General features: G+C 36.2%; 1 protein-coding gene and 1 long non-coding RNA gene across 2 annotated transcripts; both read right to left on the bottom strand.

The window, feature by feature from the left end:
- Positions 1-815: 815 nt before the first annotated feature.
- On the bottom strand, positions 816-1,631 carry LOC125805008 (uncharacterized). Its single transcript, XR_007441263.1, has 2 exons — positions 1,049-1,631; positions 816-875 (listed from the first exon to the last, which is right to left on the bottom strand). It is a non-coding gene; the product is annotated as an uncharacterized LOC125805008 (long non-coding RNA).
- Positions 1,632-13,849: 12,218 nt separating this feature from the next.
- LOC103035301 (2-oxoglutarate receptor 1) lies at positions 13,850-14,905 on the bottom strand. The gene has a single exon (XM_007260596.4). The coding sequence runs from the start codon at positions 14,867-14,869 to the stop codon at positions 13,871-13,873; it is 999 nt and encodes a 332-aa protein (XP_007260658.2). The 5' UTR covers positions 14,870-14,905; the 3' UTR covers positions 13,850-13,870.
- Positions 14,906-18,200: the final 3,295 nt, after the last annotated feature.

Genomic DNA, 18,200 nt, shown 5'->3' with positions numbered 1-18,200 from the left:
GTTCTGGTCCAAAATGAAAAAGTCCTTCAAAATCATACTGGAACGTCAGCTTAATATTCAATTTTTGGTGCATTATGGCTCGTATGTCATGTTGCTAATTCATTTTACAGTATAAAATCAGCTCAGGCCAGGCTAATTCTAGGTTTTCCTTAACATAGGAGACTTCAATTTCATATCATGTGTATTTGGTCAGGCCCAAGATGAAAAAATTATTTGAAATCACATTGGAACATTAGCTTTTTATTCATTTTTTGTGCAGTATGGCTCACAAAGGTTTTTAAAATATAATTTTATTAAATATTTTTTTCATTATATATTAAATTGTTAATTATATATTCAATAATTAAAATAAATATTATACAGTATACAATTAGCTCTGGCCAGGCTAATGCCAGGTTTTCTCTTAAAGTATGAGGCTAATTCTCTAGTTTAGATATTTTCTACTTAGTAAATGAATGAATTACACTAGAACAGCACGTTAAAGTAAAACTGGAGAAAGTAAGTGATGGAAGGTAGTGTACATACAACCAAACGAATCAGGAGCTGCGAATATCAAACCAACTTCAGCCTTGTATGAATAATACTGTAATATTTATACTAAATAAAACATTTATATGTACTGTGTTGCAGTTTTACGCTCTGGAAATAAATAAGAAATTGTGTTATAACTTCACAACATACCCACTCAGTTACATCTTTCATTAGGGTAGGCCAGAAGTATCCAGCAATCACCCTGTCTCTCGTGCCTCGTACACCGTTGTGGTTGCCGGTGCCGGAGTTATGGCACTCCATCAAAACAGACCTTTTTTCCTCCTCAGTACAAACAACTAGTCTCATATACGTTTTATTTGGTCCAGTGTAAAACAATCGGTTGTCTGCCGAAAAAAAAACACGTTTAATATTTAATTACTTATTGATATAATAAAATACTCCGAGCTAAATAAGCTAGCATAGTTAACCTAGCTATACTAACTAGTTCACATAACGGGACACTTCGCTTCCTCAGCTAACGCAAACCTTTCTAAAATATGATATGATTTTAACTTACCTTTTGCTAGGAAGTTTTCAGACACACGCCGCATTTCCTTGCGCATTTTTTGTTGCATGGTGGAGTAAATGTTCCACTTAAAATGTACTCTTTCAGAGCTCTGTAAAAACGTAAGTCCTTCATTTTGAAACCGTGTTTTACAAGCTGTTTGGGACAGTGTGAGCGGAACCACAACTTGGCATTGCCTACCTGATCTGTGCCCCTGCTCAGTTTGCAATGCGCATGCGTGCGCATGCACGGAACAAATCGGGCAGGGGGTACAGATCGGGTAGTGACAAGCAGTAGAACCAAAACTTTTGCAGCTCAAAAACCAATCCTGCTTTAGAGCGAGGATAGGACTGCCTACCTAACTATCATACAAATGCAGAAATACAGAAATAAATAAATTAATAAATGTGGCAATAAATCAATAAATAAATGTAGAAATGTTGAAATAAATGAATGAATAAATAAATGAAAAAATAAATAAATGCACATATAAATGAATAAATAAAAATAAATATAAAAAATTAGAAATGTATTTATTAATTTATTTATTTACCTATACAATTATTCATGCGTGTATTTATTTTTTATATATTTATTTATTTATTCATTTCTATGTGTATTTATATATGTATTTATTTATTTCAACATTTATTTATTTATTCATTTATTTATTTCAACATTTATTTATTTCTACATTTATATGTGCATTTATTTATTTATTTATTTATACGTATGTCATTTTTGGTCCTCCATACTGTAATACTTAAATATATAAATACATCTACATTAATTATAAGGAAAATGTGTTGATTATAAAGATTAAAATAATATAAAGACAATTAAAATAAAGATCATTTAATAATTCATTGATGTCTCCTCCTCAGTAAATTTATATCTTACTCCCTGAGAGCATTACACACGCACCAGTATAGTTTTTCTTATTTATATTTTCTGAGTAGGCTCTAAAAGCAAGTTATACCTTCTCTACACATATTTAATTGTACGCTTGTTTCTATAGATACAACTATCAACTAATAGAATCAAAGTACTGTAATAGTTTAATGTTAAATATGTTTATTGCAGTCATATTTACAAATATAATGCTGTTATGTTTTTTCTTTTGTATGACATGACCATTTTAAATTCAGCATCACATTCTTGAAATAAGTACTTGGAAAATTGGGCACCAGCAGAAGCGAAAGTAGGGGCAGCAACATTAAAACATATTAATTTACTGACAATAATAAAATGTATCTATGATTTTCCTATTTCCTTTTTTTGCCAATATAAAACATGAATAATTTAATTGCTCTGAAAAGCTCCACTATTTTACTTAATGTTGTTAAATTCTCCTGTTGTGTCTAACAGGATAACTGTGTGTGTGTAATTTAATTTTAAACTTTTTCAAGTAAAACATTTTTGTCTCTAGTATACTAATATACTGCATACACAAACAACTTCTAGTGTGATTTTACAAATTAGAGAAATGTTGACTAAAGCTTATTTGGTAGTAGTGAGTGTGTTTATATAAAAATGTGCTAGCTAAGTTAATAACATACACTTTTAACGAAGTAGCAGAGTGTGCAGGAACGTATTACTGAACTCTGGAATAAACAATACAAATAAAGATTTTTTTATATTAACTCACAGACACAGCACCATTTTATTTAACTAAAAAGCTAGCTAAAACAAACATTACACAGTGACTTGTAGAGACACACAACCACTAAGTTAACCTAGCTGACTAGCTAGCTAATGTACAACATCTAAACAAAAGTTCTGTGGAAGCATTTAGGTTAGCTAGTAAAGACCAATTCGCTAGCTAACTACCAAATTGGTTAACTAGCAAGCCTAAATGCTTTTACAGTATGTATGTTTGTAAAAGCATTTAAGCTAACGCTAGCAAACTGGCTGGTTTCTATCCTAGCTAGCTAACTGTTTATAGCTTAGCTAACGTAAATACCGAAACAGTACTTCTGTTCTGGCCTTGTACACTAGTTAACAATTTGAATTTCAAGTAAAAACATACTTTTTGGTTGTCTGTTAGTAACTGTTATAGCTACATTAACATTTACATTAACATGAAATGTGTTTAATGCTACATTCTGAGATAATTTAGCTTCAGATAATATCACCTTGATATGCTGCTAAGTTAGCTAGCTTAGCTAACTGAAGAGGCAACACAGATAGGGTTATAAATCATATTTGACGGCCAAAATATTTATTAAGTCAAAATAAATTATATTTCAAAAAAGGTACGTAATACTTAGTTAGGTTTGCTACCTACCTACAAACTTCAAAGGTTTCAGGATAGCTGACAGTTGAGGAACGTTTTAATGTTTGTGGAATCCGTGTGCCAAGTGCTACGAGAAACCGCACGGGTTGAACTGGGCTGATGCGCAGGGGCACCAAGGTAAATATCATCTAGATTCATTTACACTCTAAATGTGATCACACGTTTGGGGTGTGCGCGACGGTTGGTTTTGGGGTCTAGGGATGCTGATCGTGTGTGTGTGCGTGTGTGTGCGTGTAGCAGTACTATAACAGGCTCTGTGTGTGTGTGTGTGTGTGTACTATAACAGGCTCTGTGTGTGTGTGTGTTTGTGTGTGTGTACTATAACAGGCTCTGTGTGTGGGTGTGTGGGTGTGTACTATAACAGGCTCTGTGTGTGTGTGTGTGTGTGTGTGTGTACTATAACAGGCTCTGTGTGTGGGTGTGTGGGTGTGTACTATAACAGGCTCTGTGTGTGTGTTTGTGTGTGTGTGTGTGTGTGTGTGTGTGTACTATAACAGGCTGTGTGTGTGTGTGTGTGTGTGTGTGCGTGTAGCAGTACTATAACAGGCTCTGTGTGCGTGCGTGTGTGTGTGAGGAGCAGCATAACAGCGGGAGTAAGTATTCTTACTGACAGGAGTCATCTATAACTGTAAATAAAAAGAAAATATACAAGTCAGCTTTGGTAGAAAAGTGCTAACAGTAGGGAACAGTCAGTTTTCCACTTTGTTAGTGCAGTGCTGGTACAGGGTCGTCTGCCGTATTTGAGCCAGGACACACCTGTGTTCAGAGAATCAGCAGGTTAGGTGCGACAGTCGTTCACCAGCACCAAAACGACTGCTCAGTGACACTGATGTAGAACAGTCAGAAAGTGACACTGGGCCAGCTGTGGGCCAGAAGTATTTTTCTGCTTGCGACTCTAAACCAGCAGTGCCGACTTAGAAACGACTCCGGGCCAAAGTCGCTGGCTATCTGGGAGGCTATTACAGGACTTTATGGATATTTTATCTGCGGTTCAGTGCTGTATTGTGGATGCTGTGATAGTAAGTGAATTTTCTATAATATAATCTGATGTTATTTTATATACTAATAAGATTTTATAAGGCTATTTTGTTGGGGAGGCGTGTTCCTCATGTAAACAATGTGAAAAAACAGGCTGTTTTCAGTTGGAGATTTCTGGCGACTGGTTTCATGTAGATGGCTGCATGCAGGTAGTAGTACTAATGAATATGAGTCGGTTAGTTGGTCGGTGTGTTTAGAACAGGGGTCTCAAACTCATTTTTGCCGAGGGCCACATTGGCATATTGGCTGTCCTCTGAGGGCCAGATGTAACTTATAAATATAAGAAAATATAACCAGATGTAATACAAAATGAATGTAATTACTCCTTAATGTTAAATAACTCTCAATATACTATTTATTCAATCAAATATTACAGTTGCATGGAAAAATGGTTGCTTGTTGCTCTATTAACATAAATCCTTTTAATTTATAAGTTATATTAACTTTGATCAAAACGTTTGATACTGAAATAAGGCTTAATAAATATAAAATCAAAAATTGTGAGCTGTGACAGATTTAGCATTTCCTCAGATTTAGCAGTTCCTCATACAACCACTAGTCGGAGCTGCAGCTGCAGCACCACAAGCCCGCAGTCTTTGCTTAGTCAGAGCTGCAGCCCAGCCACGGGCTACAGGGCTCAGCTGAGCCAGTCTGGAGCGTTTTTAAAAATTTGTAAGTTCTTCTGTGTATGAAATAAAATAACCCCACTAACCGGATAATACAGCTCTCTACAGTTCATCTTTCAGCCCAAGCAGCTAACAGCAGCAGTTTAGAGCAGCGTCACGGAGGCACTGCTCGGATTACATTATAAACAGGTCAGTTAGCGCTGCTAACCTCAGGATGTTTATAACTACGGAGTTTAGTGGACACACCACGGCCGCCAGGTAAGTCTTTTAAAGGCTACTGAAGACTACTAAAGCAGGCAACGCAGCGTAAGCAAAAAAAAAAAAAAAAACACACACACACACCAAAATACAAGTTAAGATAAAATATGAAAACGAACATAATAAAGCATAAATAATTAAATTGAATTGCGGGCCAGATGTATGTTTATTTTGTTAACCCGTGAGGGGCCGTATGAAACCGCGTCGCGGGCCGCATGTGGCCCGCGGGCCGCTACTTTGAGACCCCTGGTTTAGAATATTTGACGCTTTTAAGCATTCTAATTTACATAGTCAGAACGGGCCCGCCGGCGGCCAGATCAGTAGAGACTGAGTGTGAGAGAGAGAGAGATGGATGGGCAGAGCAGTTATGTTAAAAACTCGCTCATAAATAACTAATCCATAAGGACTGTGGAAAAAGGACTGTTATCTAACTACAGTCCTCCTTACAGGCTTCACTAAAATATCTGCCCAGGTACATTATGTGGGCACAATATCCTTCTTCTACTTTCTGATTCCAACCAGTGTGTTAAAAAAACATTATTTTGCTAAGTGTTCTGAACTTACTTTTGTGTCCATGTTAATCTGTAATAATAAATCAGACATAAATTGTATGTTAAATTAATGTTAACACAACTGTTAAATCCCAAGTACAGGTCAGCTAAACATGTAAGCAGTGTTGGGAAGTAACGGATTACATGTAACGGCGTTACGTAATCAGATTACAATTTATGAGTAACTGTAATCCGTTACAGTTACTGCTTCAGTAAGTGGTAATCAGATTACAGTTACTCTGCTAAAATAAATGGATTACATTGCGGTACTTTCCTATTTTTGGTCTTCCAATCCAACACTGACAAAACGCAATCACTCCTCCCTATTTGTGTGTGCAGCGGTGTCTGTGTGCGTGCAGGCAGCGAGACGGGAGGAGGGGCAGACAGCGGCTCCGCACACACAACGAGACGAAATTAACTGACATTTTCGTAGACGAATAAAAACGAGACGAAAATGTTTGGCAGGGACGAAATCCAATCAGAACTGAGTTAGTTCTGAAAGGTAGGGACCAGTTAGGAAGAGATCCAATCACTGCTACTTTAGCGAAGGTGGAGAGGCGGGATAAGCGGGGTACTCATCCAATCAGTACCCGCCTCTCCTTCAGTAGCCGCGCGCTCAGATACAAACCCGGGAATTAACCTGTCGTTACGGAGCTCGACTGGAAGTTAACTCGACAGTGTTCAGTAGGGAGAGAGAGAGAGAGAGAGGGGAGAGGCGATATATTTCTCCTTTGACGTCGCGAAAAACAAGATAACGTGTAAACCGTGTGGAGCGACTCCATCTCGGGTAAAAACACCACTAATCTTTCAGCTTCTGCAGAGCAGAGTCACACAGATCTCCATGCAGAGATCAGCGTTTTAATGCTGATGTTATTTCATGAGCTGATGTGTTTAACTCGGCAGTGCACTAAAACACAGAACTGATACAGAACTCACTCATTAAGATCAGATCATCTGTTTAGTCTCACAGTGGGAAAGATATAGCTAGTGTTAAAGCAGGAACAGCTCAGAAAGGAACTCAATAATATAACCAAAATAAAACAATAAAATAAGTGAATCTATGAACCCAAAAGTCTGTGTAAAGTTCCTTACAGCACTTTCTCATAAGTCTCTCACTTTAACTCATGAAGTCTCTCAGTACATCCTGAGAGCATCTCTACAGGACAGTGTGTGAATGTGAGTTTCTGATCTCATTTATAGACTGTAGCTCCAGTAGATGTGCTGGGTTACTGCTGGAGATAAAACTAGATCATTTAAAAGCTGTTTTTGCTTCCACAGCTCTGTTCAAACTATAATTTAACTATTCAGATGTTTTATGACATGATTTCTAAAACTAATTTTTAAATGTAAAATATGTATAGTCACACACCTACAATAATAATAATAATAATATACATTAAATCATATATAAATATATTTCACATTAAACATTAACAATATTACTCAAGTGGTTATTAAACGTTTCATTTCGTATACGTGTAGAGTTAATAATTCAAGGGAACTGATGAAAAAGCATTTACATTTACACCCTTTACATTTTTGTCGAATAAATTTACTGTAATTTTAGTTGACTATATTCTTATGACATTAAGTCGACTAAAACTAAAAACATTTCAGATGACTAAATTGTGACTAAAACTAAATGCTATTTTCATCACAAAACTATGACTAAGACTAAATGAAAATTTGTTGTCAAAATTAACACTGGTGGCAAATAGATGCAAATAGATAGCTTACAGTTGTTGTTACATTGTTTGGTTTTTAATAGTTTTATCATCAATTTAGTATTTTATAAAATTGTTTGATGAAATGGTTTCATAAGTTTTTTTATAGAGTGATTGAAAAGGCTGTTTTATTTGTTTATCTATTTGTTAACTGGAAAGAAAAATAAAATAATAATATGCAATATGTGGTTGCTACATTCATTCAGGCTTAAAAAAACGAAAAAGTAATCCAAAGTAATCAGATTACGTTACTCACTTGAAGTAATGTAACTGATTACGTTACAAATTACATTTTGAGTGATGTAATCAGTAATCTGTAAGGGATTACATTTTAAAAGTAACCTTCCCAACACTGCATGTAAGTATGCACTCTTGTAAGACCAGGCTCCCCACGGTAGGATATTAACTAGCTAGCTAGCTAAACAGGCTACTTTAAAGAGCTATGGCTTGACTAATGTTACCCCTCCACTTGTTTTGAGCATAAACTGAGAAAACAACCAGTTCAGGGTTAATTAATTTATTGCCGGAAAACTGGGTTTAGCTAGTTGGCTGTCTCTCTGCTAATGTTCTTTGGCTAGATTGGCTGGCTGGGTAACATATATATATAGGGCTAGTCTTAGCTAGCTAGCTAGTACCATAACGTACAGCTTAAACTGAAATCTCTACTGATTTTGTGAATCTATTTACAGTGAAGTACAGGATCTTTGGGGAAACTATGGAAGGTTCTTTCTTTTTGAAGAAGTGCTTGTATTTGGGAACTTAGCAGTGACCATTGCTATAGTACCCAGCCGCCCAGCGCTACTTCTGTACCCCACAGCCTTGTTTTGGTAGATGATGGTAAAGTAGGTGAATAAAGTATATATGACCTGTATAATATGAATATTAACCCACATATGAAGGTAGTGTAGATGATACAAAACCCCTTTCTCTCAGTAAGTTCAGGAATCAACCCTACATTTTGCATGGATGAAAATTGAAAACAGTATTTAAACAAAAAGTGTTGGAGGAAATTGATCGATTTGTATGTAGAAAAAAAATCAGCAAAGTGCAAATTCGATGATTTCTATTATTTTTATTATTTATTACATTTTAGCAGTTGCAGATTAACTTCAATATTTTCACATATTTTCTATTACTAATAAAATTAGGATTCAGTTTTGTTTCTTATCAAATATGAAATCTGTTGTAATGCAATGCTTTAATATAAATTCTTAAGATTTAGGCATGTAATATTAGGCAGATACTTGACAGAAATGTTGACCTGTTAAGGGGTTTAGATGTTCTTAAACATTACTAAATTTAATGTTTAAGAATGTTGTACGTAATAATGAATTGTAACATTAGTTACAACAGTGTTGTAATGGTTAATATTAATTAATAGTGTAAATTTATAATTAGTTAGTAGTAGTTAGACATTCTGTAATAAGTACTGTTAATGAATGCACCCTTATTGTAAAGTGTTACATAATTAATTGGCTGTACTACAGACACTGCAGTTAAAGAATGGTTGAAATGCTTCATAATGTGTTGTTATGCAGTCGGGCTGAGCTAAGTGTAAAGACAAAGAGGAGGAAATTGAGGCGTGTTTAACACACTGATTTGGGTTACCTGCCAGAGGCAAAGCTCCACTATCTCCTCCGGCAGGAAATTGTGCTTAGCGCTGACGCACTGCAGTCAATAAGCATAGCGAATGGCTGACAGCTCATCTGACGATGGAGGAATTCAGCTGCTCGTTTGAGCTCTCTCCTCTCCCTACTGAAGGAAATTGCCGTCTTAAAAGTGGAAGCTTGATGGAACTGCAGCAACTCAATCGTGAAGAAACATCTTTATTGCCATTCACGCAAGGAAGCTTCAGCACTTCACACGCTACTAGAATATGCAATACAGCAGCAGAAATGTGCAGCATAAAATTAGAGAGAATTATGGTTATAGGAAAGATTTACAAATTACTCAAAAACAACTAGAACCACAACCTAATGTAAAATACCATGAGTTGGAATTGTTTATGATCTATTCTAGCCTGGTTACTTTTTATAACTTGACATGAGCTCACAGATTACATATTAAATTGTTCACATATTTGTATACAGGTTTTATAAAGATTTTATACAAGTGCATCTCAAAAAATTGGAACATCATTGAACAGTCACTTCATTTCACAAATTCAGTGAAGATTTTTTTTTTATTATTCTTGATGATTATAACTCACAGCCAATGAAAACCCAAACATCAGTGTCTCAGAAAATTAGAATATTATATAAAACCAATTGGCACTTTTGGCAGTGTGGGCAGTGTGCCACGTGCTGCTGAAAAATGAAATCCGCATCTCCATAAAAGTTGTCAGCAGATTTTCCAAGAAAACACTGCACTGATTTTGGACTTGATACAACACAGTGGACCAACACCAGCAGATGACATGGCTTATACTAAATTATTAAGACTAATACTAAATACTTAGTAATTCAAACTGTAAAGACAAACATGGAATTACTTAGTAAACAAATGAGGGTCAGTCAATCCAAAACATTTCAAGAACTTTGAAAGTATCTTCAAGTGCAGTTAGAAAGACTATCAAAAACATTATGATGAAACTGGCTCTCATTAGGACCTCCCTAGGAAAGGAAGAGCAAGGGCTCTGTTTTAGCATTCTATAGGCGAGCTGTCAACTGCACACAGCACAGCTTGATTTAAGGCGTTCAAACATATTTTATTTTAAAGGGACTAAAGACTGATGTTGTATGTTCAGAAATTGTTATTATTCATTTTACTTAATAATTCTCAGATGTCTTCATACTTATTTAAGGTTAAGGTTAAGCTGTCCACCCTGTCGTGGTAAAATATAACAGTATGTAAAATTATTTTTAGAAAATCAAAATGTGTCTTTGAAACATGATCTTGAACAATTAAGAATTGTCATTTTAATTCAAATGACAATTTTTAGATATAACTGTCCCCACTGTGGTGCAGCTTTCCATTACATGAAAAAATAAATAAATAAATAAATAAATAGTGATGAAGACAGAGAGAAATATAATATAAAAAAAAATCAATTTTAGAAATGCCACTTAATTACACACTTTATACTGTGACAACATCCTAAAAGCATCACTACAAGACAGTGTGTGACTGTGTGAACATTCATCTCAATTTATTTATTTTGTCACAATATGACAAAAAACATGAATGAGTTGCTCAATTAGTTCAAATGATTTTTGTATTTTTTATTTTTTTTTGGTTTAAGAAAGTAGTCCTCAGGGCAACCCATATATCCCACATTTTTGTTTTATCCTTGTTAAGAATAGTTACAGCAGAAGAGTGTGGACCGTCTGGACGATTGTTAGGACCATTTTGAGAACCAGTGCTTTTAGGGATCTTATGTTTGTCTACAGGAAGGCTCAGAGCAGACTGTACTTCCTCAGAAGGCTCAGGGCTTTCAACATCTGCCAGAAACTCCTCCTGATGTTCTACCAGTCTGTGGTAGCCAGCGTCCTCTTTTACGCTGTAATGTGTTGGGGAGGCAGCATCAGCAAGAGGGATGCTGGACGACTGGACAGGCTGGTGAGGAAAGCTGGTTCTATGCTGGGATTAGAGCTGGAGTCCTTAACACCACTGGCAGAGAGGAGAGCCCTCAGTAAGCTGCTGAACATCATGGACAATGTTCACCACCCTCTGTACAGCACCATCACCAGGCAGAGGAGCTCATTCAGCGGCAGACTGCTGTCCCAGTCCTGCTCCACAGACAGACTCCGAAAGTCTTTTGTTCCTCAGGCCATAAGACTGTTCAACTCCTCTCAGCACAGCAAACTAAAGACTCTGTGAAACTTTTTCATTCCGGCCACTCTGGCCACACCATGGACACACCCCCAGCTATGGACACACTCTCAGACTTGCTGATGCCTAGAACACTTTTTATAGTTCTACCATATTTTGCACTAGTAGTTCATTCACTAGTTAAGTCATCTACTGTTTACGTATCTTTTGCACTGTTTACGTATCTTTTGCACTGCTTAATTTAATTTAAATTATTATATAACTGTGTATTTGCACTTTCTTTTTGGCTGACATCAGTTATCCTCACATTATGCACATCAACTGGTGTTCACTGTCTATTGTGTTCAACTGCACTACCTCCATTCTCCATCTCCATTACACACACACACACGAAGACTGTACATTTACACTGTATATTCTATTTCTTATTTGATTGTATTTATATGTATCTTTATATTTTATATTTTATCTTTTTTAACTTTGTGTATTGTGTAACCTGCTGCTGGATGCCAAGAATTTCCCCCCGGGGATCAATAAAGTATCTATCTATCTATCTATCTATCCATCTATCTATGGCTTAACCCCAAAAGCTACCTTCAGCATATTGTTAGTGCTGAAACTGTGCAGATGTTTATTGCCCACTCAAATGTATCTGGTCATCAGTTTTATCACATGTTTACTTCTTAGAGGAAGCTCATATAGACAAGATAAAAGTGTTGTATTTCCAGGCATGGTAAACAATACCAGGAAGTTTCACCCAGCATGGGAAAAAGAGTTCAAGGCAACACGTGCCAGCCCAATCAAATCAGCTACTAATGAAGATAAACCAATACTGGCATGAAATAACATGAAATAAACCACAGCAACAAAATACCTTAATTTCATGACATAAGCACATGTATTTCAACCATGTATTTTTTTCACAATATGACAAAAAAACATGAATGAGTTGCTCAATAATTCTAACTGATTAAATATTTCATTTTTCGACCACAATTAGGGATCTTAAGGGTTAATTGAAAATTTTAATTAGAAATAAAAGATTCATCATGGCAGTGGTTTTCAAACCAGTCCTCTGGGCTTACATACTTACCTACTGCTGTCTTTTGATTTTTGGCAGTAGGGGTAAATCATAAAGTAAAGAAGAAAAGACCTGTTTGTCAATTACTTTTGCGTCCAAACTATTTATTACATTTACTTGTAAATTATTTTTGAATTATCTTAAAACTTACACTCTACCTGCATTTACAGCTCTGGAGAAAAATAAGAGACCGCTTAAAACTCATGAGTTTATTTGATTTTACCAAATTGAAAACCTCTGGAATATAATCAAGAGGAAGATGGATGATCACAATCCATCAAACCAAGCTGAACTGCTTAAGTTTTTGCACCAGGAGTGGCATAAAGTTATTTAAAAACAGTGTGTAAGACTGGTAGAGGAGAACACGCCAAGATGCATGAAAACTGTGACTGAAAACCAGGGTTAATCCAACAAATATTGATTCCTGAACTCTTTATGAATATGAATTGTCTTCTTTGCTTTATTTGAGGTCTGAAAGCTCTGCATCTTTTTTGTTATTTCAGCCATTTCCGTAGTTTATACAATAAAACAACAATGGTTACTTTACTCATGCATATACCTATAAAAAGCAAAGTCAGAGAAACTCATTTAGAAACTGAAGTGGTGTATATGTTGAAGTGTATAAGACGATACAATGAATAGCTATTTTATGGTTGATAACTGTCAACAACATGGGTGGCACTTGGGCTTGGTTGGTTCCAGATAAGTCTAATTAGTAAGTTCAAACTGGGAGCCAGTTGGACTTCCTCAAACGGCTCCATTGTTACTGTCACCTTAATCCCAACCATCCAAGCCCCATAGGCAGTGTACAATTGAGACAGGACCCCACTCTTGGCTGCATCACTGACCCTGGTGGGGTCCATCACTGGCATCCTTATGTGAGGCCAATATCGAACCTGTGGACATTGGCGTGTTCTGTGCTGTGTTGATTCACTGTATATCAGTGCCTCTACCTCATTGTAGCGACTAGTTAATAGTTAACCTCTATAACAAGGAACTTGTTCAGACTGAACTATTCCAAGCAAAGCATAACACTTACATCATTGTGAGTCATAAAGCAGGCCTAAAACCAGTGGTATTAATCAATAATGACATAATCGCTTTTCCACTCTTTGCCATGATTGACTAACTGGCACACTGTTTACTCTTGATCGTTTATGAACACTTGATAAGTCTTTGAGATCTATTTGCTCAGATCTTGTCTTTGTCGATGTTTAAAACAGTTTGTATTGGATGATATTGAGATTCCCGTTTTTAACCTTTGCTCGACATGCTTTGGTCAAGTTCAAAGTTAAAGCAGGTATTGTGATACCTAGAATATTTGAAACCCAGCTAAACCCACACAAGGTATGCTTCTGTAAAGTTTTTTTTACAGATAGAGTGGCAAGAATAGTTTCTGCATGTCCATAGCAGGTTTACCAGTCAACAAAGCCTACAGTAATGTTCTGTAGATGAATTAAACTAAGGATCCCACATGGTGCAATTCTCCTCAGGTCTTCACTTGGTCAGTCTTTGAAGGGATGCTGCTGGGTACCTGAATTATGGCCACTTTGCTGCTGTTTCTGGGATTTTTCCTGGATACCAGGCTGTAGAACGCCTGCTGGAACTTGTCTCCAGACAGAGTATAGAGTGCCAGGTTGAAGACTATGTTGAGGCCTGCCAAGGGTCTTGACAGTGTGTAGGCAGCATTGACACCTCTTCTGTATAAGCAGGATGTTGTGTTGCTCCTCAGACTGTGCACCCTCATCACCCTCAGGATGTGATACGGGAGGAAGCACACAATGAACACGACCAGGATCATCACTGTGAGCTTCTGTGTTCGCAATCGACTTGGCCTTTTGGCAGATAAGCTTATTCCCAGAGTGTTTCCAATGCGATTGTAGCAGAAACACACCACCACCAATGGCACCAAGTAGCCCAGCACAGTCAGTATCCAACCGTACCACCAAATGACGTTTGGATCATTACTGGCGAAGTCCAAACAAACTGTGGTGTTACCCTTTTTTTTTGTTGTAATCATGCTGAGCATTGGCCCAATCTCCACTAATGAAATTGCCCAGACTGCCAAGCAGACAGTGATGCCCCAGCGCTTCCTCTGGATCTGAGCAGCCTTCAGTGGGTGCACCACGGCTATGTACCGGAAGATACTATGGCATGTAAGGAAAAGGATGCTGCCGTACAGGTTAAAGTAGAAGCAGAACCTCAAGAAGCGGCACATGAACTCGCCCAGAGTCCAGTTCATAGTGGCGTAAAACTGGACCAGGAAAGGTAGGCTCAGGGTGTACAGCAGGTCAGCCACCACCAGATTGACCATGATGATGCTGCTGCTCTTCCAAGGCCGTAGCTTTACCAGGTACACTGTGAAGGCCAAAAGATTTCCGACAACTCCAACCAGAAATATTACCCCATACATGATTGGGAGATAGTGATGCTTTATATATAAATCAATAGTGTAGCAGTCCGCAGAGCCATTGAAATGTTTTTCCATTGTTGCTTTTTTGGACCTGGAAATAGAAATAATGAAAAAATGGTATACATTTAAATGACATTGAGAAATTAAGCAATTAAGAAATGGAAAACTTTACAGTGATGCTTGAAAGTTTTTGAACCCTGTTGCATTGTCTGTTTTTTGGATGAATTTGATGTAAAACTTCTTCAGATTTTTACAGTCCTAAATACAGTAAATAAGCAGAACCAAATCAAGCAAATAAGACAAAAATATTACAAAAATAATCCAAAATAACATTTCTGTAAGTGGCCAAAATATCTGAACCTTTAAGGGTAGCTGAAAACATAAAAATGAAATTTAGATTTAGGTGTTTTCAATCAATGGGATGACATACAGGTCTGAGTGGGCAAAGCACAAACAAAATAGTGTCCTGTTTTGCTGCATCTGGCCCAGGACGCCTAATTCTAAAGGAAAATGTCAGGAAAAATCTGTCCATAAGCTCAATATGAAGAATGAAAATGTGGGTCATGCAGCAAGACAATGACCCTAAGCACACAAGTTATTCTACCAAAGAGTGGGTAAAGAAAAATAAATTAAGTTTATGTTTTGGAATGGGCAAGTTAAAGTCCTTAACTTAACCCAATATGAATATTGTGGAAGGAGCTGCTGAAGCAGCAACGGCCAACATAACAGAGTTAAAGCTTTTTTTGTATCAACAGTCACTGAAATGTATCATTGGGTAATTTATCCTCAATAAATACAGTAGCAAGTCTAATATTTGTATCTTATTTGATTGACTTGCTTCTTCTTATCTGCTTTTAGGACTTTTAAGAAATCAAAATTTATTAAGAAAGTGTTGCAATTCCATATGTTTCACAAGCACCACTGTAAAAATGTCATATTTAAGAATGTCTGTGTCATTTGATTTATTTTAAAGTTAATAAATAAATAAAAACTAAGCCTAGAATTAATTAGTGCCTAAAAGAATGTGTTGTCATTTTAAATAATTAGTAATACCTAAAGCAATGCATATGTAATAATACAAATAAAAATAATTTCACTGGCATGATTTTGTTTTATATAAACATTACGAAAATGCTAAGGTGTCTCACTAACTTGTAAAGATATGTTTCTTACCAGTCGTTTTCCTCGTTTGTAAATTTCCCAGTTAGTGGATGGTAAAGTTCACAAAAAATCCTTTAATCAATTCCCAATCCCATGTGTGCACAGCACACCGACAGCCCTGAAGTGATCAACAGTCAACTTCAAGTCAAAGTTATGACCATGTCTCCAGTGTCGTATCCTATATGTCCTGTGACACCCTTGACTTTCCACCAATAACACATCACCAGTTACATTCAGTCATAACGGAAACTCCAGGTAAATTCTAGTTTAATTAGTTAATCTCTAATCTTTTTCCTCCTTTCAACCATTTCCTGAACATCTCCAGTCCTGTTTCCTCCAACGCCTTTTAAAGATTTACTGAAACAAAAATTCAACAACATCAGAAGGTCACTCCCATTGGTGTTTAGTGCTCAGTACTCTGCATAACTGTGAAGGCATGTTTATTACTGAAACATTAAATTGTACTCACAATTTTTTATGGTTATTTCATGCAGTTATTTAGATAAGAGTGGGTTGTTAGCTTCTTAGTCATGCTACTGCAGGAAACAGAATGAAAATTAAAGAACTTCTTGTGGCCAACCTTACATGAAGTAATGGGTGAATTTCCCAATGAAGCTTTTCTTAAAAAAAAAAAAAAAAAAAAAAAAAAAGAATAAGTTATGCGTTTTTTGCAAATGAACTTCTTATTTTGTATGGGAGCCAATTTCTGCAATTGAAAAATGAGGGTCCCCCACTAAGTCATAATTATGAGATCTCAAAATAATGACTTACTATCTAATAATTATGTTTTACTATCTCATTATTATGACATAGTGGAGGTGGGTGGTGGAAAAATGGGCTTCTATAATTTTTAGACGTCTAATTTTAATAAAATAAATAAAATATACAATTATTAGACTCTCAGCAACTTTTCAATAACATATAAATGATAAAGCAGCATCTAAACATTCAATCATTCATCAAAAGTCTTTAACTGAAGTTTTCTACTGAATTCATTTGTTTTTTATTTATGATATTCTGATTTGTCCAAATTCAGATTTGTAGATTTTAACCTGAGAAATTACTGATCACCTACCAGATCTGATACAGACCACCCAGTATCCCCAACTAGCTGATACTAGTCTGAAACTGGAATTTAATTGGAGTGGGTTGAGATTAAGGATTAGATAAACTGAGGGTTAGGATTAACTTTTGGATTCAGCTTGAAGTTGAAATTATATTGTGTAAGGAGAGGATCAGGGCCAGAAGGATGGTAAGCATTAGGTTTTAGGCTAAGTTTACATTTTGGATTGAGGTTAACATTAGGGCTAGGCCCAGGATTTTGTCTAGGTTTAGGTTAAGGTTAGGACTAGGATTATGACTAGATTAAGTGTAAAACTAGGGCCAGGATTAGAGTTAGGATTAGGTTTTGGGTTGAGGTTAAATTTAGGACTAGGACTAGAATTGTGAATAGTTTAAATTTACAACTATGGCCAGGATTAGGAATAGGATTAGGTTTTGGGTTGAGGTAAAATTTAGGACTAGAATTACTAGGATTATGATTAGGTTAAATTTAAGACTAAGACCATGATTGAGGTTAAGATTAGGTTTTGGGTTGAGGTTAAATTTAGAACAAGGACTAAGATTAAAATTAGGGTCAGGGCTTAAGTGTTACTTAACTGAATTAGCATATTAAATAATTTCTTGAAACATATCAACAGTACATCTGCTTAATGTTAGTAATACATTGATAGATACTTTCCTCAATATGTTTCACTGTTGCTACCACACTGATATGTTGATAATGTGTTACTGAAGGGGCTATTAAACATTTACAGAGGTCCATTTAAAATAAAGTATTACTCAGCTTTTCTTTTGTGGAATATTTTTAGTCCCATCTAACAAGGCTATCTATGCAAATCAAGCTACACATAAGGCAGGAGGAAGTTCCTCATCAACTGAAGTAAAATAAAACTACTTTGTTAATGGTGCTCTCCGTATATCTTGTTTGGTCCAGACTTTCACACTTTTCAGTTTAGTTTGAACAAGAATAGCATTAGGGTTGGGGCTATGGTTAGAATTAAGTTTTGGGTAGAGATTAAGTTTAAAACTGGGGTCAGGGTTATGGTTAGGTTTAGATTTTTGGTTGTGAGTTTTTGGTGGGTTATGATTAGAACTATGTTTTCGGGTGAGGTTAAGTTTAAGACTAGGGCAAGGGTTATGATTGGAATTAAGTTTTTTGTTGAGGTAAGTTTAAGACTAGGGG

This window comes from Astyanax mexicanus, chromosome 11, assembly GCF_023375975.1.
Source record: "Astyanax mexicanus isolate ESR-SI-001 chromosome 11, AstMex3_surface, whole genome shotgun sequence".
NCBI classification, from domain to species: domain Eukaryota; kingdom Metazoa; phylum Chordata; class Actinopteri; order Characiformes; family Acestrorhamphidae; genus Astyanax; species Astyanax mexicanus.
Note: the sequence above shows the minus strand (reverse complement) of the source record. Positions and strands in the feature narration are given on the sequence as shown.

Excerpts from the sequence above, each read along its gene's own strand:
- LOC103035301 (XM_007260596.4), bottom strand. The coding sequence starts at position 14,869 with ATGGAAAAACATTTCAATGGCTCTGCGGACTGCTACACTATTGATTTA.